Here is a 24642-nt window from a genome sequence, read left to right as displayed (position 1 = left end):
GCAATCAGTTTCTGGCCCAAAGGCACTGGATCTGTCGCAATGCTGCCTGGGTGTCTGTCACACCCTCGCTCTGCATGGGGATGGCTTTCCTGTGTAGGACCATCGCTGTCCCTGCCAACTGCATGTCGCTGTGTGTGAGAGCCTTGGCACCTCACCTACCATTACAGGCCTGTAACTGGCCTTAAATGGAATAACTGCCCTGAAGTGGATTGGGCAATGGGAGAATGTTCAGGACACCACCGCCATCAGAGTCAATGGAGATCTAGTCAACCTGGCGGATGGGAAAGACAGAGAGGAACTGAGCTCTCCCTGTGGTACATGGCTCCACCAGATGAATCCCTGCGTAGGCTGCCCAGAACATAAAGAAGAGAGACAGGCTCCATCATCCTAAATGTGGGCATCTGATGCCATTTCCACTGGCCAAAGAGATTCACCTCCAGCCTCCAAGAAGATGCCCCCAGATGCTGCCCTGTCTCTCAGCATTGCTCCACTAGAGCTTGCAGCTAGCTCCAGGTATCTTGGACCACCTCTGGCACTCCAAATGTCCCCAGGTCTTTGCATGTGACCACGTCAGCCCTGGCCTCCATCTCCATTAATTAGCAGGGAGCTGAGAGAAGGAGCTGACATGCAGGTGTCTGCTGTGTGCACACCTGAGCTGAGGCCAGAGGAATCCCACCTCCTGTGGGCTTGTGCTGTGCGTGGGGGGGAGCTGAGCCCACTGCTAGCCCCAGGGCCACAACCATGGAATGGGGGCTGAATCCCTTCCCTGGGCACTGCTAAATTAGGTCATTCCCTGTCCCTGTCCGGGTGTCCTGTCTACAGATGGGCCAATGAAAAGGTGATTCCTGGAGCTGACTCTTCTTCAGATGGGAGAAATGCCCCTGCTGGAAAGAAGTGTCTCTCCGCAGCTGAGGGAGGGACCATCAGTGATGGCTTCAGGCTATTCCCAGCAGGTTCCCTGGAGGCGCAGGGACACGTGGAGGGAGCCCCGAGGGGGCAGAGCAAGTGGTGCCTTGGGCTGGTCCTCTGCTGCTGAGCTGGGCTGGGCTCCTGGGATGGAGGGAGCTCCTGGCAAGCGGGCAGCGCTGCAGAGAGACAGCTCTGCCCAGGAGCAGGGCTGGGGGCACTGCCTGCAGGCACCGAGGGGAGACCTGCGAGGCTGAGAGAGCTTAAAGGCAGTTGGGAGTGGGAGCGTGCTGAGAGATCACTGGGGGTGAATCTTCACAGCCCTCTACGTGGTAAGTCTCTGGGTGCGGGGCAATGCAGCTTCAGTTCCTGGAGGGATCTCCGAAAACTGGTACATCTGACAGTTTATTGGTTCTGTCAGGAGGAGTCACTCAGTTTCTGTAATGTAGAGGAGGAGGAGGTGCTCCAGAGCAGGGCTTCCCTGCTGCATGGTCAGAGGGACAGGGCATGAGGGCTGCCTTCTGCTGGGGGGGACTGCAGGGATGTGCAGGCAGGGGTGCCCAGGGCTGTCCTTGCGAGCAGGGTCCCTGCACCCCAGGGGCTGTGTGCTGGGGCAGGGACTCTGCCGCCTGCCAGGCTCAGCACTCAGCCTGCCCGGGGAGCTCCCCACGGCGCTGTGGGGAGAAGCTGTGGGTGGAAGGAGCGAGCCCCAGCAGGGCAGGGTCCTTCTGCTGTCGAGAGGCTGCTGCCTGGGTCAGCCCTGCTCACAGCTCCAGTCCAGCCCTGGGCATTTCTGAGGGGACTTTTCATGAGTACGTTCAGAGCAGGGGTTTCCTGCTGGAGTCTGTGCTTTCCTGAACCTGCACTTCCACTTTTCTCTGGCTCGGCTTGGTGGGAATGGAAACCAATGCAGGTTAGAGCAGGGTCTGAGACTCTTAAACCATCACGCTGAGGTTTACTAGGAACCTCAGCAAGCGCATTCACCCCCCACCAGCCTACAGATAAAACCAGCATCACCTTTGCATTTTCCTCAGGGTTTGTGTGACCTGTTCTTTGAGCCCTGCACACACAGCGTGGCTGCAGGGCAGAGCTGTGCAGATGGGGACTGGGGTGGGGTCTGTGAGCACTGGCAGGGAAGGAACATGGGGCCAAAGAAACAGCTCCCAGCTGGGGAGGCAGCTCCAGGCAGCAGAGACATGAGCAGGGAGGGAGGGAAATGCTGCTGGAAACCCTGTTGCAGGGGAGATACGGGCACCTCCCAGCCATGCCCTGCAGTGCAGACTCCTTCCCTGGGCAACACCCCTCTTGTCTCCTCTCCCACCCAGCACAGCCCTTAGCCCGTGGGCTCTAGGCCGTTAGTCACCTCCTCGTCCAGCAGACCAGCAGAAGAGATGAAGCGCATCTCTCCGGCCACGTGCCCATTTCCCGCTGACCAGGGCCTGAGGGCGACTGTCCTGCATTGCTGTTGTCTGGGAGGGGTGTGCAGAGCTGGGTAAGGGAAAGGCTCCCCTCAGTGCCCATCTGTCTCTCTCCTTGCCTTGCTCAGATGCTCTTGGTATTGCTGACAGGCTCCTGGGAATGGCAGTTTCAGCTGCAGAGTCAGGCACAGACCTTGTGGGTCCTCCTATGCAGATGTGTCCACAGCAAGGAGGTGTCCCAGCTTTCCTCTAACCTGTGCAGCTCTGGGCAATGCAGTCTGTGAGGCTGGGGATGAGCTGACTCTCCCTTCATAAGCTGCCATGGTTCGGACGCTTGGCTCTCTCCTTGGGGTGTCCATCCAGGGCCTGCTCCTCACGCCACATTCAGCCAGCACCCACCAGAGCTTCAGCCCCGCAGCTGAGGAAGGATTCCTGGAAAATGCAAAGGGGGGGTGTGCAGCAGGGGCGGGGGTGTGGGAAATGGCTTGGATTTTGCTCAGAGAAGTCTCCCCTAACTTCTCACTGCCTTTTCCTCCTTGGACAGGTTCACGTGCCCAGAGGGACCAAATGTCCAACGGCACCTCCATCACCCACTTCCTCCTCCTGGCCTTCGCAGACACGCAGGAGCTGCTGCTCTTGCACTTCTGGCTCTTCCTGGGCATCTACCTGGCTGCCCTCCTGGGCAACGGCCTCATCATCACCGCCATAGCCTGCGACCACCGCCTCCACACCCCCATGTACTTCTTCCTCCTCAACCTCTCCCTCCTCGACCTGGGCTCCATCTCCACCACTGTTCCCAAAGCCATGGCCAATTCCCTCTGGGACACCAGGGACATCTCCTACGCAGGATGTGCTGCACAGCTCTTTTTTTTTCTTTTCTTCATTGGAGGAGAGTATTTTCTCCTCACTGTCATGTCCTATGACCGCTACGTTGCCATCTGCCAACCCCTGCACTATGGGACCCTCCTGGGCAGCAGAGCTTGTGTCCACATGGCAGCAGCTGCCTGGGCCAGTGGGTTTCTCTATGCTCTCCTGCACACGGCCAATACATTTTCACTACCCCTCTGCCACGGCAATGCTGTGGACCAGTTCTTCTGTGAAATCCCCCAGATCCTCAAGCTCTCCTGCTCACACTCCTACCTCAGGGAGGTTGGGCTTATTGCGGTTAGTGCCTGTTTAGGATTTGGGTGTTTTGTTTTCATTGTGGTGTCCTACATGGAGATCTTCAGGGCCGTGCTGAGGATCCCCTCTGAGCAGGGACGGCACAAAGCCTTTTCCACGTGCCTCCCTCACCTGGCCGTGGTCTCCCTCTTTCTCAGCACTGGCATGTTTTCCTACTTGAAGCCCCCCTCCATCTCCTCCCCATCCCTGGATCTGGTGGTGGCAGTGCTGTACTCGGTGGTGCCTCCAGCAGTGAACCCCCTCATCTACAGCATGAGGAACCAGGAGCTCAAGGACGCACTGAAGAAGCTGATTCAATCACTTGTCTTTCAGCAGCAATAAGCCCCTCCACTTCTCCAAAGGCATGAACCCAGCCTGTCTGACCCAGGGGCCTTTGTCCGTGTGTCTGGCAGGATGGCACAGCTGGCCTCCTGTGTCACATCTCTGTAATAAAATGGATTTCCTCAGTGCTCGTGTCTGGAGCTTGGGCTCTTCTTCCAAAGCTGAGGTCAGGAACAGGCTGAAGAAATTGCCCCCACGAGGCCATGCTGCTGTGCTTGGGTTCTCCATGGGCTCAGGGCAGGAGGACATGGGGCGATGTGTTAGGGAATGGGCATGTGCTGACACTTCACGTGTGGGTGCCCAGTGCCAATGGAAATGATGGATGATCCGCAGGGATTGACCTGGGACTGTGTCCCTGTGGCTTTCAGGCACCACTGCCCTGCAGAGCAGCCCTGCCAACTCAGGGATGGCCCGAGGTGACATCCCTGGACAAGATCAGAGCTATTTCTGCATGCACCAGTTGGGGCAGGCTTTTCTCTCACTGGTGCAGCAGGAGCTGCCTGGGGGGACCCCAGGCCAGGGGTCTTGTGCTCGGTAGAGGGACTGGCACAGAGGGGCTGCCAGCATTGGGCAATAAGGATCTCTTTGAGAGAAGAGCAGCAGACACAGGGAGACGCTGGCCTCCGTCTCCTCATGCCATGGCTGGCCCCAGGCCTGGGGCTGATGGGGAGGCTGAGACCCCTCTCTGCCCCAGGAGCTGCTGTGCCCCTCAGAGGGGCTGGGGCCGTGGGGTGAGTGCCCAGAGCTCTGCAGCACCCTGTGGTGGGCACTGCCGTGGGGCCAGCCCAGGCTGGGCTGCTCTGCGGGGCTGAGGAGGGGGCGGTGGAGGTGGGGAGAGCTGGGGAGGAGCTGGGCTGGGCAGGAAAGTGTCTGGGAGAGAAAATCACCATTGTAGAGCTTGTGCTGCATGAGCATGCAGGGTGAGCACTGACACCAGGGGGTTTCTGGTGCAGAGCCAGGGCTCATGGAAGGGACCAAAGACATGCAGGCGTAGGAGAGAGGCTGCCGGTCTGTGCTCTCGGTGGCATGGACAGGCTGGGGAGGTGGCCCAGGACCTCTGTCACCCCCCAGCCTCTCTCAGCAGCTCTGTCCAGCACTGGCTGCTCCCCTCAGTTCATGGGTGAGTCTTGCTGCAAAGCCACCTCCATCCTCCTGCTGGGCTCAGTGCCAGTTCAGGGGAACAGCCAGCCCTGCCCAGCCTCTCCCCTGGCCCATGCCCCAGCAGACCCCAGGGCAGGGCTGTCTGCAAAGCCCCACGTGGGACATAGCTGGGGCTGGGAGAGGGTCGGGTACTGGGGGAGGCTGCAAAAGTTATGTAATGGGGTTATGCTTTGTTGGGGTTCTGTGGGGACATTGAACTGAAGGCTGTCTTTGGAATCATAACTGGGGGAACTTTCCGCACCCCGGAATGTACCCTTTCCCACGCTGTGCCTGCACAGAGGGGCTGTGGGACCATGTGTGGGGCAGTAGGGCTGGGTCAGCACAAGGAGAGGGTGTTTACAGGGGCCAGGAAGCAGCTGCCAGGAGGTGACAACAAGGACGGGCTGCAAAGAAGGAACTTCTATATATTGCCTGTGTGGTAGAGGCACTTTTGAAGGAAAGGCAAAGGACATTTGCAGTCGGTGGCTGCAAGGAATGTCAAGCTCAAAAATACGACTTTGATTGCTGTGTTAGAAACCAAGGCTGACCAAGGAAAATGCAGGGCTGCTGCTGAGTGGGGAGGGTGATTTAATAACAGAAGACACAGGTGGAGCTGAGGGACTCAATGCCTTCTTTGCCTGAGTCTTTATTGAAATGGTCTCCAGGCCTCTGTGCTCAATGAAGGGGCTCCAGGAGGAGGAGAGCACGTATTGGCAGGAACCTCATGAAGTCCCACAAGGACAGATGCCAGTGTCTGCCCCGGCAGGGGACTCACCCTGGCAATGGCACAGGCTGGGGGCTGCCTGGCTGGGAGCAGCCCTGTGGGAAAGGTCTTGGTGGGCAGGGAACTGGACAGGAGGCAGCCGTGTGCCCTGGCACAAGGGAGGACAGCAGGGCCCTGGGCTGGACGACCAGGAGCACGGCCAGGAGATGGAGGGAAGGGATGATCCAGGTTACCGTGTCCAGATTTCCAAACTGGAAGAGGTTTAGCAAAGGGCCTCCAAGATGGTCAGGGCTGGAGCACTGTGCCTGTGAGGAGAGGCTGAGGGAGCTGGGCTTGTCCAGCCTGGAGAAAGGAAGATCTTGGGGGGAACATGCAGCAGCGTTGCACTGTTTCAGGAAGGCTGAGTCAGGCTCATGTCCGTGATAGAAGACACAAGGCCAAGAGGCAATGGGCTGAAACAAGAGAGGGTCAGGCTGCATACAGGCAGAAAGTTTTCCAACAGGAGGATAGTCAAATGCTGGAAGCTGTTTCCCAGGGAGTGTGCATCGGCTCTGTCCCAGAAAGTGACCACGACATGTTTGGATAAAGCCCTGAGTAATCTGGTCTGACCCTGCTTTGAGCAGGAGGTTGGTGGAGACACCTCCCGAGGTCCCTTCCAGCCTCAATGATGCTGTCCTTCCCTCCTCTTCATGGTTTCAAATTAGGCAAAGCTCTCAGGTTCTCCCTGACCAGAGCAGTGATGCATATCAGGCACAGGGCTGCTTCACAGGTGCCCCCAAACAGCCCTGACCACATCCTTTGCTTCTGTTTTTATTTCCCCCTACCCAAGATCTCCTCTGTTACTGTTGTAATGCTCTCCAAAAAGAACATCCTACCCCCTTAATTCTTTCCCCATTGGCCATGCAGTTCTTGTTTTGTGACCTCTGATGGCATTTCTGAGATAGTTTCTGTGGTATTTTCCACCTTGGGTAGCAATTCCATTCAGCACATCATTTTCTCTCTTTCCCTGTAGTGTCCTGCAATTCCCCATATTCTTATCTTGCTTGAGGCACTGCCCACAAACCTTAACTGCTGATGTGTTGGAGTTTCAGTCTGGAGGGACCTTGACACACTTGTGGATTTGGCCAAGAGAAACCTCCTGGAGTTCTACAAGGCGAAGGGGTCAAGGTCTGCACTGGGGGCAGAATAACCCCGTGCATCAGGACAGGCTGGGACCTGAGTGGCTGAGGAGAGTCCTGGGGAGAAGGGCATGGAGTTACGATGGATGTCACATGAGTCAGTGGGTTTCCCACTTTGAAAGGAGGATGTGGAGACTGGAAAGTCCCAGAGGAAGTCTGTCATGATGGGGTTAGGAGCCTAAAGCACATGAGCTGTGTGGAGAGGCTGAGGGAGCTGGGCCTCATTAATCTGCTGAAGGGGAGGCACAGGGCACTCTAAAAGCAGGTGACACCCACCTGGAGAGGTGGCAGATGGTATGGAAGAGGCAACGGCCACCAACGTCCTCCTGGGAGCTTCACCCTGGGCATTAGGGAAAACTGCCTAAGAGGGCGGTGCTGCACTGCAGGTAGACACTGAGAGAGGATCTTTGATCTCCGTCTTTGGAGGTTGTCAGTTTGCAGCTCCACAAAGTCGCAGCCAGCCAGACTCTAGGGTGGGTTATTCCCCATCCTTTGCTGGCAGGCTGGACCGCAGACCCCAGCAGACCCTTTCCCACAAACCTTCCACGAGCGTGTGCCTTGCAGTGTGCCCCAGGAGAAGGGATTCAGCTGGAGGTGAGGGGAGCTACCGCAGAGACACAGGGGACGATTCCGGGAGCAACTGTGCGTGCTCAGGAGGTCCCTAGTCCTCCCTTTGGTTCCAAGAAGGGCCAGCCCTGAGGTTTGAGCACGTTGCTCAGTAAGTGTCAGCATCCATGTGCAGAGTCTGCACATGAGCCAGGCGTCGAAGCCACCATTACAGAAATAGAAACGGGGCACTTGACTGGCTCCTGGAAACCAGGAATCGGCATGCCATGCCCCCTGACGTTCCTGGGAACCTGAGATTTATGTGCAGAGAAGAGTGAGTCCTCTTCTGATGCCTGGCCTGTCCCCTGGCCTGTGTGGTGCTTTAGGCTCTGCAGAGAATCCACACCAACTCTTTGAGGAGGTGAGGTTCATGTTACATGCGGACATGCAGGGCAGGTGAAGGGACCTCAGAGCTCATCTTGCTCTCTTTTCCTCCTTCACTCCCCAAACTTTGATGGACCTCAGGAAACATCCGTGAGCGTGGAGGACACACAGACCTCCTGGGGTGAGGTCCCATCACTGCAGGGGAAGAGGGAAGGCTTTGTGAGACACGTGGGCGTGCAGGGCGATAGCGGGGTGTGTGTGGCAGTGAGTGTGTTAAAGGCAGGAGCAAGGCCTGAAATAGCAGCTGGGTGTGGGGGGGCTGCCATGCTGAAGTGGAGAAGGTTGAGTGTTGACTTTGAAGGACGCAGAAGCAAGAGGATGTGCATTTCCGTGCTGGGATATGAAGAGAAATCGTGGATTCAAGCAAGTCTGGGGTAGGTCGTCTTGGGTGCTAGAGGAACAATAGGGCTTTGGAAGTAGCCGGATGGGTTGTGGGGAACTCACAGGCATTGGCAGATCCTCTGAAAACGACAGCTTTGTGTTTGAAGAAATAGTCAGTGAGGACAGAGAGTAATTGGGAAAGTTTGGGACATGATGGGGTCAGAGGGAGTCAGGGGATCAGGAGGGTGGTTGAAATCTGCAGGGACCCTGGCACAGCCATAGGACAGTGTAAAAGAGTCTGTGGTGGGCATGGCTGAGGACTTTGGCAGGGCTGGGACCCCCAACAGAACTGAGGTCCATGTCCTCTTGGCTATAGCTGTTGTCTCTTCTGCTGAGGCCCACGAGAGGACACCAGTTCCATACAGCCCCTGTGCTTTCTTGCCTCCTCACCCTTGGTAGAGCCTGGGAGGGGTCCTACCACTGACCTGCACTCAGCATCGCAAACCCTCACATCTCACTGCCCCCAGAAAACGCCCTGAGACACCCATGAGGGAAGAATCCCCGTTCCTAGGGCACTGGGCTCAGGGCTTGGCCATCCTCCTTAAGGAAACACATCAAGGCCTTTCACAGCCACTTACACGTTCATTTTTCTACCTGTATCCAGGGCCTCTGAGCTCCTGCTTCACCAGCCCCCAGGGACAGTCACCTCGTCTGGTCGTTCCCTCCATGGTCTCTTCAGTGATGGCCCTCAGTGGGGCCCGCTAACACCCTCAGAAACTTGGAGGCTTGGTGCTGACTTTTAGATCTCCAGAGCCTTGTTCAATCTGCTTTCAGTATCTGCAGTTCAGGAGCTTGGCACAAGAGGGCTCCTGAACATGCAAAATTCCCTAACAAGCCAAGTCTCTGGGCACAATTTTCCTTAATTCCTCAGTTCTTATGTGGTTAATTAGAGAGATTTCAGAAGGGTTGTCAAAGTAAAAAGATTTTTATAAAAAATCACAATAAGAAAGGATTTCTTCTTTTTCAACTTTTCTGCCTTTTTCTGCTTCCACATTAAGGGATATCAGCAGTCCCCAATTGATACTGGTCCTGAGCATCTCCTAATTGAGTATGGACATACAGGGAAGCCAAGGCCCTTTATGTCAGACACTCCATGGGAAGTGTTTGTCCCTACCCCAACCCCCACCATTTCTCCCATCACCCACCTGAGATTTAGAGCAGCCTTGTTCAAATCAGACCTTTCTCCACTACAGTCTGTAGCTGCGTGTTTCAGCCCATTGGCACCAATTCCCACCCGCTTTACTTGGAGAACGACCTGCACACAGGCACAGAAAGGTGTTTCTTAATTGCCAACAAGCAGAACCAAAGTCAAGCACAGCTCATTAAAAACCCAAAAGACATTCCTCAGCTGTATATCAAGTCCATGTTACCTCCACCGAAGTCCACTTCCCACTGTGGATGACCATACACCAAGGAAAACACATTATTGTCTCCAGCACACATCCCAAGACACCTCAAAGCACTCCCTGCCCCTGACTCTGCCCATATTTGCTCTTTGCACCCCGTCAGTCACACACTGGAGTCACAAACTCCCTCGAGCCACAGGGAGAAGCAAAGAGACAAAGCGAATGAAAAGCTTTGTTCTGAACATGGAAATCGGCATAAATCTGAACCTGTAATGCTTACAGGAGCATCTTCAAGTAGACTCTGCAGCATCTAGACCCACTCAGTTTTCATTGCCTGCAGGTAAATTACATATGACTTCACTGCAGGTGAAGAGAGGGATGAGAGTGATCTCTAATGTTGGACACCTCGAGTGCAACTGCTGAGAGGTCCCTTTCTAGTCCAGAGAGAGAAATGAGGTGTCTCAACTCAGGTGCCTTGGTCTTCTCTGCCTGGCCACCAGCTCCTGCTTCAGAAAGGATCCTGTAGGTCCTGGGTCACATTTCCCTGTCCCACGGAAGGGCTTCAGCTACCCCCATGTACCTTGGAGGCAGTGGCCACCTCTGTGCTGGCAGCTGCATCAATCCCTGAAAGAAGATGTTAGGCAAAAGTTGAAACATGTACAGAGAAGAGGTCTGTGTAATGACTGTTGAGAAGTCTTCATTTTCAGAACTTTGAGGTTGGTCTATAAATTCTCCTGATTTTTGTCATAGGCCATGGCCATGGCCATGGACAAGCAAGACGACGACCCTTTCTCTCCCTCTATGGAAATATAGATTTCTACAGCCATTTCCAAAAATACATTTCCTCCCAAGGCTTTGAATGAAGAAATTATTCTGCAGAGCTGCAAGACATCCAGGGAGTCCCGAAGCTGTGTCACTTGGAGGGGCTCGTCCGCCCCAGAAATGCAATCCAGAACAACCTCTGGGACATGTTATTCACCCAAAGCGAAGCTAACCAGCCTTTCCCTCCCCAGTTCATCCTCTGGCACTTTTTGAAACAGGCATGCAACTTTTGCTTTTGCCAGTCGTCAGGGAGTCCCCCCAGTCTCCATGACCTGTCAAAGATGATGGAGACTGGCCTCGCTCTGACATCATCTTGCTCTCTCAGCACCCTTGGATGCAGCCCCTCCATTCTCATGGTAACATCTGAGGTTGCTCAATAAGCCAGGACTTGATTCCTATCCAGCCCTGACTGTTCCCCTCCAGAGTCCTGCCTCGAGGCACAGAGGCCTGGGAGACCTTGCTGGTGAAGACTGAGGCACAGAGGACATCGAGTATCTCAGCTCCATCCACACCTGTTTTACTCAGTGGAGCAGTGGCCACACATATTCTTCTTGACCTGTCCCTGAAGTAGTCACAGCTCATGGTGGTGCCCTTGAAATCCCATTCAAGTTTCAACTGAGTTTTGATATGGACCATCGCCGAGCTTGGAGGATGCTGTCCTTGAAGACCAGCTGTACTGAGCTCTGCTGCCCTTCGGTGCTGCTGACCATTGGATCCCCACGAAAACTCCCCGGAACAGGCCAAAGTCTTCTCCTCCATGTCCACCAGGTGCAGTCTTTAACTCTCCTTCCGCACGCCCCTCGGGAGGTGGGACTCCACTATTTCAGGGTCACAACGGCCAAGGCTTACATCGACCTTCACGTCCCTGATCAGCTCTGTACTGCTTGTGAGTCTCAAATCCGCGTTTGGATTGCCCTTGTTGGCCCATCTGGCAGCTGTGCTGAGAAGTGGTTCCCCAGACATAAACCGCCTGGACTGTTTGCATCCTGCTGTGTTCCCCTTCCAGAAGATGCCAAGGCCATTCAAGTCCCCCATGAGACCCAGGCTTCTGCAGCCAGAGACTTCCTTGGGGTGCTTAGAAAAGACTAAGCCAACTTCCCCACCCTGACTGTGGGTTCCTTATCTCCAACCACGATGTCACCTTTACTGGCCTCTCCTCTGACCCACACTCACAAGGGCTCACCCAACATCTCACTGGCCACATAAAGGACCTCCATACATCCAAAACACCTCTCTTTGAGGGAACCCCACTCCTGAGCCTTCCAGCCTGTCTCTCCTGAAAAGCCTCTACCCAGCCATTGCAGCACCCCAAGCTGTGTCACTTGTCCCACCATGCCATGGCACTTCCTCCATGCATGTCAAAAAGCACAGGCTCCAGCTCGTCCTGGCTGTGCCCCTGGGTCAGGTTTGCTCCAGCTCCAGCTCAGCCCCGGGCATTTCTGAGGGGACTTTTCAAGATGGAGTTCCCTGAAAGGGAAGGTGTCTGTCTTTGGAGGTTTCTGATCTTGGTTGGCTGGGTGGGCAGTGGGACATTTCCAAGGGCACTTTTCAATTGGAAGGTCAAAGGAGGGATGACTGTTTGGATAAGGAGCTTTCCTGAGTCTGTGTGTTCAATTTCTAGCTCTGGGGGCTACAGATAGCACCAGCATCCCCTTTCCAGTCTCATCGGGGTTGCGGGACCTGCTCTTTACCCCCTGCGCACACGGAGAGGCTGCAGGGCAGCGCTGGGCACCCAGGGGCTGAGATGGGGTCTGTGAGCACTGGCAGGGAAGAGCCGTGGGGCCAGAGCAAGAGCTCCTGGCAGGGACAGCTCCAGGCAGGAGAGATGGGCAGCAAAGGAAGGACCTGCTAATGGAAGCCCTGTTGCAGGGGAGATATGGGCACCTCCCGGCCACCCCTGCAGTGCAGATGCCTTCCCTCAGCAACCCCCTTCATGTCCCCCACCCAGCACAGCCCTCGACCCTCCTGGCCATGGGGTCTAGGCTGGGAGTCACCTCTCTGTCTAGCAGACCAGCAGAAGAGGCCAAGGGCATCCCTCCTGCCACGTCCCCAGTTCCCACTGACCAGCAATCGGGCTGGGGGCAACTGTCCTGCATTATCACTGCCTGGGAGGTGGCTGCACAGCTGGGTGAGGGGAACGCTGTCCTGAGTGCCCGGCTGCCTCGGCCCTTGCCTCGCTCAGCCAGACCCTCGCTGTCTTTTTCCTTCTTTCTCCACTGCCTGTTTTAAAGTTATCTTGTTCTTGCTGCCAGGCTGCCTGGGGATGGGAATTTCAGCTGCAGAGTCACACCCTGATCTTGTTCGTCCATTCGTGCGGGCATGTCGATGGGAACAAGTGTCCCAGCTTTCCTCTAACCCGAGGGGCTGTGGGCAACGCAGCCTGTGGGGCTGGGGAGTGAGTCAATTGTCTCTTCCTGAGCTGCCAACATTCGGACACTTGGCTATCTCCTTGGGGTGTCCTTCCAAGCTGTGAGCTGCCTGCCAGCATGCAAAGCTGTCCCATAGCACCCTTGTGTTCTCTGAAAGCCTCACGGAGAAACGCAGAGACTCTCTGGCTGAGGAGATGCTGTGGGGTTGGTGAAATGAGCCACGAGTGTCCTGGGCTAGAAGTGGGGTGCTGAGACCTTGAGGAAGGGTGGGACATTTCGTGCTCTGCACTGGATCCCTCTGCTCTCAGCAGTGTCTGGCTGCATAACAGAACATAAGAATGTGATCGCCCTCCATCTCAGGAAGGTGCAAGCCCAAGGCAGCTGGGAACAAGACCGGGGGACAGACCAGCTCCCCTCACTGCGCTCTGAGCCACAGGCAATCCTCTTGCCTCGCAGGACTCACTCTGTTCTCCTGGAGTGCAGCAGAAATGCTGAGGATTCCTGACATCCAAGAACACTCCCCAGGGGAGATGGGGGGAGCTGTCAAAACCCCCAAGCCTCTCACAGTGCCTTCTGCCACCTCAGCTCCTCAGCACGGGGAGTGCAGGTGCTGACAGGCCCTTCTGCGTTAGGAGCGGTTCCATCTGACCAAGTCAAACGCCAGCACTGGCCCCTGCCCCCACCCTTCCCAGGAACCCACTGCTGCAGAGCAGGGCTGACTCCTCGGCAGCCAGCGGGCAGAGGCCCTGCTCCTCACGCCACATTCAGCCAGCACCCACCAGAGCTCCAGCCCCGCAGCTGAGGAAGGATTCCTGGAAAATGCAAAGGGGGGGTGTGCAGCAGGGGCAGGGGCTGTGGGAAATGGCTTGGATTTTGCTCAGAGAAGTCTCCCCTAACTTCTTGTGATTTCCTCCTCCAACAGGTCCCCATGCCCAGAGGGACCAAATGTCCAACGGCAGCTCCATCACCCACTTCCTCCTCCTGGCCTTCGCAGACACGCGGGAGCTGCAGCTCTTGCACTTCTGGCTCTTCCTGGGCATCTACCTGGCTGCCCTCCTGGGCAACGGCCTCATCATCACCGCCATAGCCTGCGACCACCGCCTGCACACCCCCATGTATTTCTTCCTCCTCAACCTCTCCCTCCTCGACCTGGGCTCCATCTCCACCACTGTTCCCAAAGCCATGGCCAATTCCCTCTGGGACACCAGGGACATCTCCTACTCAGGATGTGCTGCACAGCTCTTTTTCTTTCTCTTCTTGATGACAGCAGAGTATTGTCTCCTCACTGTCATGGCCTACGACCGCTACGTTGCCATCTGCCACCCCCTGCACTACGGGACCCTCCTGGGCAGCAGAGCTTGTGTCCACATGGCAGCAGCTGCCTGGGCCAGTGGGTTTCTCAATGCTCTCCTGCACACGGCCAATACATTGTCACTACCCCTCTGCCACGGCAATGCTGTGGACCAGTTCTTCTGTGAAATCCCCCAGATCCTCAAGCTCTCCTGCTCACACTCCTACCTCAGGGAGGTTGGGCTTATTGCGGTTAGTGTGTGCTTAGCATTTGGGTGTTTTGTTTTCATTGTGGTGTCCTATGTGGAGATCTTCAGGGCCGTGCTGAGGATCCCCTCTGAGCAGGGACGGCACAAAGCCTTTTCCACGTGCCTCCCTCACCTGGCCGTGGTCTCCCTGTTCGTCAGCACTGCCATGTTTGCATACCTGAAGCCCCCCTCCATCTCCTCGCCATCCCTGGATCTGGTGGTGGCAGTGCTGTACTCGGTGGTGCCTCCAGCAGTGAACCCCCTCATCTACAGCATGAGGAACCAGGAGCTCAAGGATGCCATTAGGAAACTGATTTCATGGACATTTTTCAAGAGTGAGAAATTTACGACCTCTCTCCATAAATGACTCCCAGAGACCTGATTCCATCTTTTTTTCTTGTTTGTTTGGTATTTTTAATCATTATACTTATCATTATTGCTGCTGTTATTGTTGTTCATGGTTATTATGTTCCTACACAAATGTTTGCATTTGCGTCACTACATCTGAGTCATGTACCTGCTTTGCATGTGTAAGTGCACCTGGTGCCCTGATAAAAGTATGTTTAACACTGGCTCAGAGTTAGCCTCTCTCGTGTCATCTCTGTAATAAAGTGGGATCTCGCTGGTGCAGTGCTTTCAGGCTGGGCTCTTTCTCCAAAGAGGCCTGAGGAACTGCACCCCTGAAGCTCCTTTTCCTCCATGTGTTCAGAACTAAAAAGTTTAGTGTCTGTTTGTGACCTTTTAGAGACACAAGACTGGATTTATGAGTCACCAGCTGGTGTCTGATGCTAGGTAAGATGGTGAGTGTAACTGAGGGATGTACCTAGGGCTTTCACACGGGTGACATTAAGGACACCCGTCCTCTAGGAGGGGAATCTGGAGCTGCCTGAAGAGCACAGTGGTTCTCCAGGGACAGCATGTTCCTGGGATTCAGTAGGTATGGAAGAGGTCTGCAAAGACGGGGTTTGGGGCCTAAAGTGTAGGACATGTGCAGACCTCCTCTGGGCACTGTCCAGTTCCTCCCCACCTGTCTAGAGCAGGAATTCCCACAGAGGGACACACTAGTCCAGGTGTGGCCACAGCACGGCTCACTGGAGGGGGATGAAAACTCAAGATGTCTGGGGTGGCCATGCTCCTCCTAATGCAGCCCCATATGCAGTTGACCTTGTTCCTGGTGAGCATGCACCACTGGCTCATATGGTGTCTCTCGTAGTGCCCAGGTCCTTCTCCGCAGGGTCACTGCTCAGCCAGTTAGGACCCAGCCTGCCCTGATATATGGGATTATTCTTCCCCCTGAAGCAGGACTGGCCACTTCTCCTTGAAAAACTTTAGAAGCTTCTGTTGGCTGAATCCCAGAGTTTCTCCAAGTCACCCTGGACTGAAGCTCCATTTTGCCACCTGTTAATGTTAGTGTGCAGATGGCTCACCCTGATTGTGGTGAACCATCAACACAGCCTAAGAAATTGCAGGACACTACAGCTAATACAAGGACTTACTAGTTGTGTACTGACCGATGTAGGAATCAGCACGACAACCCTCTTAGAAACACTATAGGAAGGCACAAAGCAAGCAAAGCCAGGGCCAGTGGGGAAAGAGCAGAGCTGGGGATGATCAAAGAGAAGAATTTGGGAGGGAAAAGAAGGAAAAAGGAATCCAAAGGTTAAGCTCAGATACGATGAGACCTGCTTGGGGTTACCTGCCTAGCAGCCCTGCGTCAATGACTTCAGTGGGACAAAAAAGCCACGGTTGATCGCTCTAAACTTATGTCTGCTTGCTTCCATGGTCCTGAGGAACCTGAGTGCTCTCCCTACCGTCATCAAGGAAAGACCTGTGGTGGAAGAAAATGCACAATCGCTCATCCTGGAAGGGACCTGGGGAGGTCTCTAGGCCAAGTGAAACCACTGTCAGTGGAGAAAAGAGAAACAAGGGTTGGGCTGTTTGGATGCTAGGCTGTGTTAGTGGAAAACATACACCTATATGGGCACACATACAGTAGCGATCACTCCAGAAGCTGATCTTAGACTCTCCATCTATCCAGGAGCTGGCCCTGGCACCCCCTCATCCCTCCAGTTCCCCCACGCACAGACAAACACACACACACACAAATGGCTCCCTCCAGCCCAGAAACACAGAGCCATTGAGGCTGGAAAGCAGCCAGCTTCCACCTTCTCTGGGCTTCCTCTTCAGGCATGATTTTTGTCAGGAGTTCCTTTCTCATCCATACCAGCCTCCTGCAATGTTACTTGATTCCCTGCGTGTCCAGGTGTACTATTCTGGAGCCTGAAGAAGAGATCCTTGACCATCAAACAGCTCTCCCCAATTCTCTTCAGTGTCATGTCCCGTGGGATTCTATCAAGCAGGTCCCTCAGCAGGCCAAAGCCTGCTCTCCTGAAGCCCTGCTCTTTGCCTTGTTCCCTTCTCTCAGAAACCCCAACTCTACTTTCTCACCCCTGACTGTTACATCCCTGACCTATGATGTCCTGCAGGACACCTCCCCTCAGGGGCTCCTCAGTCACCCTTGTCAGGAAGACTTCGTAATAAGCTCCAAAAACCTTCTGGCTGGCTTGCACCTTGCTATGTTGCCCCTTCAGCAGATACTGAGATAGCTTAGGCCCGCCATGAGGACCAAGGTCTGGGAACATGAGACTTCTTCCAGTTGTCTGAAGAAGGCGTCATCTACTTCTTCCTCCTGGCCACACCTTCCTGAGGTCTGCAGCACACATCCACCCGCCCCAGTGTTGCTCACACCGTTCTGCCCTCTCATGCCGACTGTCCGACTGTCCGTATCCAGCAGTGCTCCACGCATTCCTGCTGCTCTCTCACACAAAGGGCAGCTTCCCCTCCAGGCTCAGACCGATGGCTTTATCAGCACCTGACCCACAAGACCCCACAGCTTCTCCAGGAGGTGGTTTAGGCCACATTATCCATCCAGTAGCCAACTCGCAGACTCTCTGGGCTCTCCAATATCCAGTCCAGACTTAAGGTCTCTCAAATAACTGGCTCCTGGGCCTCTTTTTATACTAGCTGGCTGCTTTGGTTTGATGTTTGCTGGTGGTTTCACCCACTGACACACACACTGACATCTGCTATTTCCCCCCACAACCACAGCAGGAAATTGAAAGCACAGACCCTGGAAAGCACCTTTCCTTCCAGGTAGCCCCTGCCTTGAAAAGACTTCTTGAAAAGTCCCCCTGGAAATGTCCTGTGGTGAGCTGGAGCTGTGAGCAGCCCTGACCCAGGCAGCACCCTCTGGACAGCAGAAGGACCCTGCCCTGCTGGGGCTCGCTCCTTCCACCCACAGCTTCTCCCCACAGCGCCATGGGGAGCTCCCCGGGCAGGCTGAGTGCTGAACCTGGCAGGCGGCAGAGTCCCTGCCCCAGCACACAGCCCCTGGGGTGCAGGGACCCTGCTCGCAAGGACAGCCCTGGGCACCCCTGCCTGCACACCCCTGCAGTCCCCCCCAGCAGAAGGCAGCCCTCATGCCCTGTCCCTCTGACCGTGCAGCAGGGAAGCCCTGCTCTGCAGCACATCCTTCTCCACACTAAAGAAACCCTGAGAGCTTTCCTGCCAGATCCTATCTGTAACAGGGTGCGCCATGTCCAGGAGACCTGAAGGGGAAATCCAAATTGTGACTGCTCAGCACTGGTAATTTGTGACCAAGGAATAATCTGGCACGGAGGGCAAGAAGGCCCAACTGCAGAAGGGGTTAAACTGGCTGGAAGCGGGAATGCCAGGGACAGAAGGACTCCCTGTAAGGGAATAAAGTGTCCCTTGGTGACGAGATGAGAAGCCACAGTATTGCCTTGTAGCCATCCTGGAATGTGAGCACTCAGGGACCACCTTTGGGCAGCAGAGCTGCGCTGGGGGATGGACCCAAGGCTGGGCTGAGGTGCCCGGTTCGGACACCCAGAGGATTCGTGCTGGTGCAAGTGTATATAAGGAATCAGTTTGGGATGCATCTTTGCAGACTCCTTGAAGAACCGCTCCTGGTCATAGCACTCTGCCCAAAGCATTGTTCATTAATTTATTTTATATATATATACATTTAAGCACAAATGTGTGTTTAATTTGCCTCAAGGGGTACAATAGAAATTCCCCAACAGTTCTTGACTTCTGTACGTGTTCATACTCCATTAAGAAACCCTCAGGAACAACATCAATCAGAGACTGTTGATATCACTTATTCTGCAAGCAGAAAAAATAGGAAAACTAGAAAAAGCCTTTCTTATTGTTATTTATTATTGAAATCTTTTCACTTTGACTACACGCCGGGAACCACTCTAATTAACCACACAAGAACTGAGGAATTAAGAAAAATTATGCCCAGAGAATGTCATCGTATGACAGCATGCTCACCAATAAAAGCTGAGGAAAAGGACATGGGAGGGGAGGATGTTTGTGGTTATGGCATTTGTCTTCTCAAGTAACTGCTGAGGCCGTGGTTTATGGAAAAGGCTAAACATCTGTCTGCTGATGGGAAGTAGGGAATGAATTCCTTATTTCACTTTGCTTGATCGCTCAGCTTTGCTTCACTTAATAAATTGCTTTTCAGCTAGACGCACAAGTTCTGTCGTTTTTGCTCTTCCCCATCCTGCTGGAGGAGACGAGTGAGCAATGGGTTTGTGCTTAGTTGCTGCCTTGGGCCAACCCACCACACCTGTGCACAGCGTAGCAATGCTGGAGTCAAGATTCTCTCTTCGTTTTTTTGAGATTTTTCATACTACCACTCGCTTGAAGGAATAGAAAATATTTTTGCCATGTATTTTGGTCTAGACTGATGCAGGTTGGCCAGATCATTGGAGATATGTCTCAAGCAATATTTAAGTGTCAGAAAAAGTGACAATTACTGTTCTAGGTCTGTGGTTTTGAGGATTTGTCTTAGCACCAGAGAAGCAGACTTTGGCCTATTCTGGGGAGTTTTCTGGGGATCCAATGGTCAGCAGCACTGAAGGGCAGAAGAGCTCAGCACAGCTTATCTTCAAGGACAGCATCCTCCAAGCACAGAAATGGTCCAGATATAGAAACTCAGTTGAATCTAGAAAGGGAATTCAAGGGCACCATAAAGATCTGTCACTACTTCGGGAACAGTTAATGAAGACACAAAGATCATATGGGACTAGTGCTGAATTTAGTAAGAGCAGGTGTAGAGAGATCTGAGATACTCTATGTTCACTTTGCCTCAACCTTCACTAGCAAGGTCTCACAGACCTTTGTGCCTCAAGGCAGGACTCTGGAGTAGAAAAGCCAAAAGTGGATCGGAATCATATCAGGGGCCATCCATGGATGCTGAGACTGCAAGACAATGTCACAGTGAGGCCAGTCCCCATCATCTTTGAAAAGTCATGGAGGCTGGGGGGACTCCCTGACAACTGCCAAAAAGCAAATATTGCGTGCATCTTTCAAAAGGACCCAGAGGATGAGCTGGGGAGCTAAAGGCTGCTTAGCTGCACTTTGGATGAGGAACGTCTCCCAGAGGGTGTCCTCTTGGATTGCATTTCTGAGCATCTGAAGGAGCAAGTGACTGGATGAACCCAGGGCTGATCATGCTTGAGCATCCTCATTGCTTCCTATGGCGATAGAACCGCACCTCTGGGTGAGTGGAGAGCTCTGTCGTTCTCCAGGACACCAGCAAGGCTTTCAACGCCATCCCCCACATTATTTTTGTTTCCAAGAACAAAGAGGCTGGAAGGATGGGCCAACAGGATCCTCACAATATCCAACAAGGACAAATCAAAAGCCCTGCCCTTTGGGTGGATGGACCGCATGCACTGAAAGAAGTTAAGGATTGCCCATCTGGGTTGCATCTCTGTGCAATAACCCTGTGGTCCTTAGGTTATGCTGAACAAAACCTGAGCTATCAGCAAAGAAGTCCAACAGCATCCTCAGCTGTATGAGCAGGAGCACAGCCAGGGGAAGTGGTTATTCCCCGCTGCACAGGACAGTTTCTGTCCAAGCTGCAGCTCACAGTTGGATGGCTCACGGCATTAACCCGTGTAGGGAGGCTTTGATAAACAACCACATAAATGTAAATCTTTCAGTTTGGGCAACTTAATCCAACCCTTAAAATCAGGCGGGATGAATCCCATTCCTGGCAAAGGGTCCACCTGCCCAGCTTGGGCCTTGGCATGGTGAGCACCCTCTGGGCCCGGCTGCAGAAGCCCTGCAGTGATATGGCTGTGCCCTGGGCCTCTGTGTTGCAGCTGGGGTCTGGCTCTTGGAGGGCCATGGTTTTGTGGCACTGTAATCCCATAAATATTTGGGATGACAGGAGGGAAGTGCTAGCAGGTGTAGCCATTGCTTGATAGCAAAGAAATAACAGGGGGATCTATCCAGCTTCACCAGCTTTTACGGCTCCTAGCTATTTTTAGATAGGAAATGTGGATGCCAAGTGTACTCATACAAATATATCCTTTGAACTCAGCTTCTCCATTCCAAGTGTTGGGAGAAAATGCATTTTCGGAAATGTCTGCATAAATCTAAATTTACATAGGGGAAGGGAAAGTGTCATCATCTTGCCAGTCCATGTCCATGTCCTAGGAAAAAAGTCATAAGAATTTATAGACAACCCTCAAAGTTCTGAAGCCCCCACATCGGACTCGGAAATGTGACTCAGGGCTGGAGCCTTTCTGGAGCAGGAGCTGGTGGACAGGCAGGGTAGGCTAAAGTGTCTCTGTTGAGACAACTCATTTCTCTCCCTTGAGTAGGAAGGGAAGCCTGGAGAAATCCACCTGAGGTGTCCAGCACTGGAGGAGAATGAGAAATGAGTGGGTCTAGATGCTGCAGAGTCTACTTGAAGATGCTCCTGTAACCCCGCTATGTTGGGACTAGTGCAGATTTGGCTGTTCAAAAGAGAGCATTCCATGCACTTTGCCTCTTTGCTTCCTTCTGTGCATTAAGGGAGCTCATGACTTCAGCGTGTGACTCGCTCTGAGTGAGTATGGAGAAACAGAGTCTGGGGCAGGGAGTGCTTTGGGGGGTTCTTGGGATCTGTGCTTGACACAAACATGTGTTTTCTGTTGGTCTAAGGCCATCCAGGTCGTTCTCCAAGCAAAGCGGGTGGGAGTTGGTGCCAATGGGCTGAAACACGCAGCTACGGACTGTAGTGGAGAAAGCTCAGGTTTGAACAAAGGTGCTGTAAGTCCCAGGGGGTTGATGGGAGAAATGGTGGGGTTGGAGGTAGGGACAAAGACTTCCAGTCTGACATACAGGGCCTTGACTTCCCTACATCTTCAGCCTCTGTTAGGAGATGCTGAGGATCAATATCAGTTGGAGTTTTCTGGTACCACTGAATATGTAAGCAGAAAAAGAAGAAGGGGAAAAAGAAGAAATGGTTTCTTACGGATATTTAGTATTGAAAACTTTTCACTTTGACTACACTCCTGAAACCTCTCACATTAACCACATAAGAACAGAGGAGTGAAGGAAAGTTATGCCCAGAGACATGGCTGGGTAGGGCATTTTGCATGTTAATGAGCCCTCTGGTGCCAAGGTCCTGAACTGCAGATACTGAAAGAAGACTGAACTGGCCTCTGGAGAAGGAAAAGCCAGCAGCACGTCTCCAAGTTTCTGCAGGTGTTATTTAGTCCCCCTGAGGGCCATCACTGAAGAGATCATGGAGGGAATGAGATGACAAGGCGACTGTCTCTGGGGGCTGGTGAAGCAGGAACGCAGAGGCACTGCTTACAGGTTGAAGATCAGATGTGCAGGCACCTGTGAAAGGCCTTGATGTGTTTCATCAAGCAGATGCTCAAGCGCTGACCCCCATGCCCTAGGAATGGGGATCCGTTCCCTCCTGCGATGCTCAGGGCTCTTCCAGGGAGCAGGGAGATGTGGGGGGTGCGATGCCGAGGGCAGGGCTGCAGTAGGACTCCTCCCAGGCTGTGTGGAGGGTGGGTGAGGAGGCAAGGAAGTGCTGGGGCTGTAAGGAACTGGTGTCCTCTCAGGGGCTAGAGTGAAGAGACAGCAGCCATAGTCGAAAGGACAAGGATTTCAGTTCTGTTGGGGGGTCCCAGCCCCCACAAAGGGGCCATCCCCACCACAGCCTGTCCTACACTGTTCTGTGCCTGTACCTCTTTCTCTGCAGATTTTAACTACCAGCCCTGATTCCCCACCTCACTCTCACCCCATCATGTCCCAAGCTTTACTGATGACTTTCTGTCCTCATTGACGAGTTCTTCAAACACAAAGCTGTGGTTTTCTGAGGTTCTGCAATGGCTGTGAGTTCTCCACAAACTGTGCAGCTCCTTCCAAAGCCCTGCTAATGCTCCTGAAACAACCAAGATGTGATGGGACATCAGCCCAGGAGGTTTGTGCATTCTCCAGGCTCATGGATGTTTGCCTGACGCCCATCCAATCGTGGGCAGTGAAGGAAGAAAAGAGATCAAGGTCAGCTCATTGGGCACTACTGAGCACATTCCCCCTAGCAGTGGGCATTCCCCTTCTGCCAGGCTGAGCCATGCGCACAGGGTGGAAATGTCTCTATCATCCCTGTTTGTACAAGAAGGGCCTTTCTTCCTGCCATATTCCCAGGACAATCCTCCTCTGGGAGCTGGCGGAGGAGCTTGCCGAGCCGCTCTCCATCATTTACCAGCAGTCCTGGTTAACTGGGGAGGTCCCGGACGACTGGAGGCTCGCCAATGTGATGCCGATCTATAAGAAGGGGCAGAAGGAGGATCCGGGGAACTACAGGCCGGTCAGCCTGACCTCGGTGCCGGGGAAGATCATGGAGCGGTTGGTTTTGAGGGTGCTCACGAGCCATGTCCGGGACAACCAGGGGATCAGGCCCAGCCAGCACGGGTTCATGGAAGACAGGTCCTGTTTGACCAACCTGATCTCCTTCTATGACCAGGTGACCCGCCTAGTGGATAAGGGAAAGGCAGTGGATGTGGTCTACTTGGACTTCAGTAAGGCCTTTGACACTGTCTCCCACAGCATTCTCCTAGAGAAGCTGGCGGCTCACGGCTCAGACAGGTGCACTCTTCGCTGGGTAAAAAACTGGCTGGACGGCCGGGCCCAGAGAGTTGTGGTGAACGGAGTTAAATCCAGTTGGCGGCCGGTCACGAGCGGTGTTCCCCAGGGCTCAGTACTGGGGCCGGTCCTGTTCAATATCTTTATCAACGATCTGGACGAGGGGATCGAGTGCTCCCTCAGTCAGTCTGCAGATGACACCAAGTTGGGCGGAAGTGTTGATCTGCTGGAGGGTAGGAAGGCTCTGGAGAGGGACCTGGACAGACTGGATCGATGGGCTGAGGCCAATGTATGAGGTTCAACAAGGCCAAGTGCCGGGTCCTGCACTTGGGCCACAACAACCCCAGGCAACGCTACAGGCTTGGGGAAGAGTGGCTGGAAAGCTGCCCGGAGGAAAAGGACCTGGGGATGCTGATTGACAGCTGGCTGAACATGAGCCGGCAGTGTGCCCAGGTGGCCAAGAAGGCCAACGGCATCCTGGCCTGTATTAGGAATAGTGTGGCCAGCAGGAGTAGGGAGGTGATGGTGCCCCTGTACTCGGCACTGGTGAGGCCGCACCTCGAATACTGGGTTTAGTTTTGGGTGCCTCACTACAAGAAGGACATGGAGGTGCTGGAGCGTGTCCAGAGGAGGGCAATGAAGCTGGTGAAGGGACTGGAGCACAAGTCTTATGAGGAGCAGCTGAGGGAACTGGGGTTGTTTAATCTGGAGAAGAGGAGGCTGAGGGGAGACCTCATCGCGCTCTACAACTACCTGAAAGGAGGTTGTAGCGAGGTGGGTGTTGGTCTCTTCTCCCAAGTAACAAGCGATAGGACGAGAGGACATGGCCTCAAGTTGCACCAAAGAGGGTTTAGATTGGACATTAGGAGAAATTTCTTTACTGAAAGAGTGATCAGGCCTTGGAACAGGCTGCTCAGGGAAGTGGTGGAGTCACCATCCCGGGAAGTATTTAAAAGACGTGTAGATGAGGCACTTAGGGACATGGTTTAGTGGACATGGTGTGTTGGGTTGATGGTTGGACACGATGATCTTAGAGGTCTTTTCAAACCTCTATGATTCTATGATTCTATGATTCTATGATTCTTCCTCCCCCACCTGCAGGCATCAACTGCTGTCCATTGCTGGGCTCAGGCATGGTTGTAAGGATTTGCTAAAGCCATCAGACATCCCCTTGCTTCTCCCGGACATCCCCTGACCCTCTCTCCCAGACCTACCCATGGCCAATCACTGCTGCTCAGGGCCTCTCACTCTTCAGAAGAGGCCTTGAGCTTTTTGGTTCTTCCTGGTGCTCATTATAAACTTCCTCGCTCGTTCCAGAGCTCATGGTGAGCTTTCTTGTCCATAAAGGGCCTTTTTGACC

The 24642-nt window shown here is 53.9% G+C and overlaps 2 protein-coding genes across 2 annotated transcripts; both read left to right on the top strand.

Moving 5' to 3' along the window:
* Positions 1–2891: 2891 nt before the first annotated feature.
* Positions 2892–3827, top strand: LOC142076176 (olfactory receptor 14A16-like). Its single transcript, XM_075138555.1, has one exon. The coding sequence runs from the start codon at positions 2892–2894 to the stop codon at positions 3825–3827; it is 936 nt and encodes a 311-aa protein (XP_074994656.1).
* Positions 3828–13659: 9832 nt separating this feature from the next.
* Positions 13660–14682, top strand: LOC142076239 (olfactory receptor 14J1-like). The gene has a single exon (XM_075138617.1). The coding sequence runs from the start codon at positions 13723–13725 to the stop codon at positions 14680–14682; it is 960 nt and encodes a 319-aa protein (XP_074994718.1). The 5' UTR covers positions 13660–13722.
* Positions 14683–24642: the final 9960 nt, after the last annotated feature.

Source organism: Calonectris borealis, unplaced genomic scaffold, assembly GCF_964195595.1.
Source record: "Calonectris borealis unplaced genomic scaffold, bCalBor7.hap1.2 HAP1_SCAFFOLD_35, whole genome shotgun sequence".
Taxonomy (NCBI): domain Eukaryota; kingdom Metazoa; phylum Chordata; class Aves; order Procellariiformes; family Procellariidae; genus Calonectris; species Calonectris borealis.
The sequence above is the reverse complement of the archived record's forward strand: the minus strand, read 5'-3'. Positions and strand labels throughout refer to the sequence as shown.

Excerpts from the sequence above, each read along its gene's own strand:
- LOC142076176 (XM_075138555.1), top strand. The coding sequence starts at position 2,892 with ATGTCCAACGGCACCTCCATCACCCACTTCCTCCTCCTGGCCTTCGCA.
- LOC142076239 (XM_075138617.1), top strand. The coding sequence starts at position 13,723 with ATGTCCAACGGCAGCTCCATCACCCACTTCCTCCTCCTGGCCTTCGCA.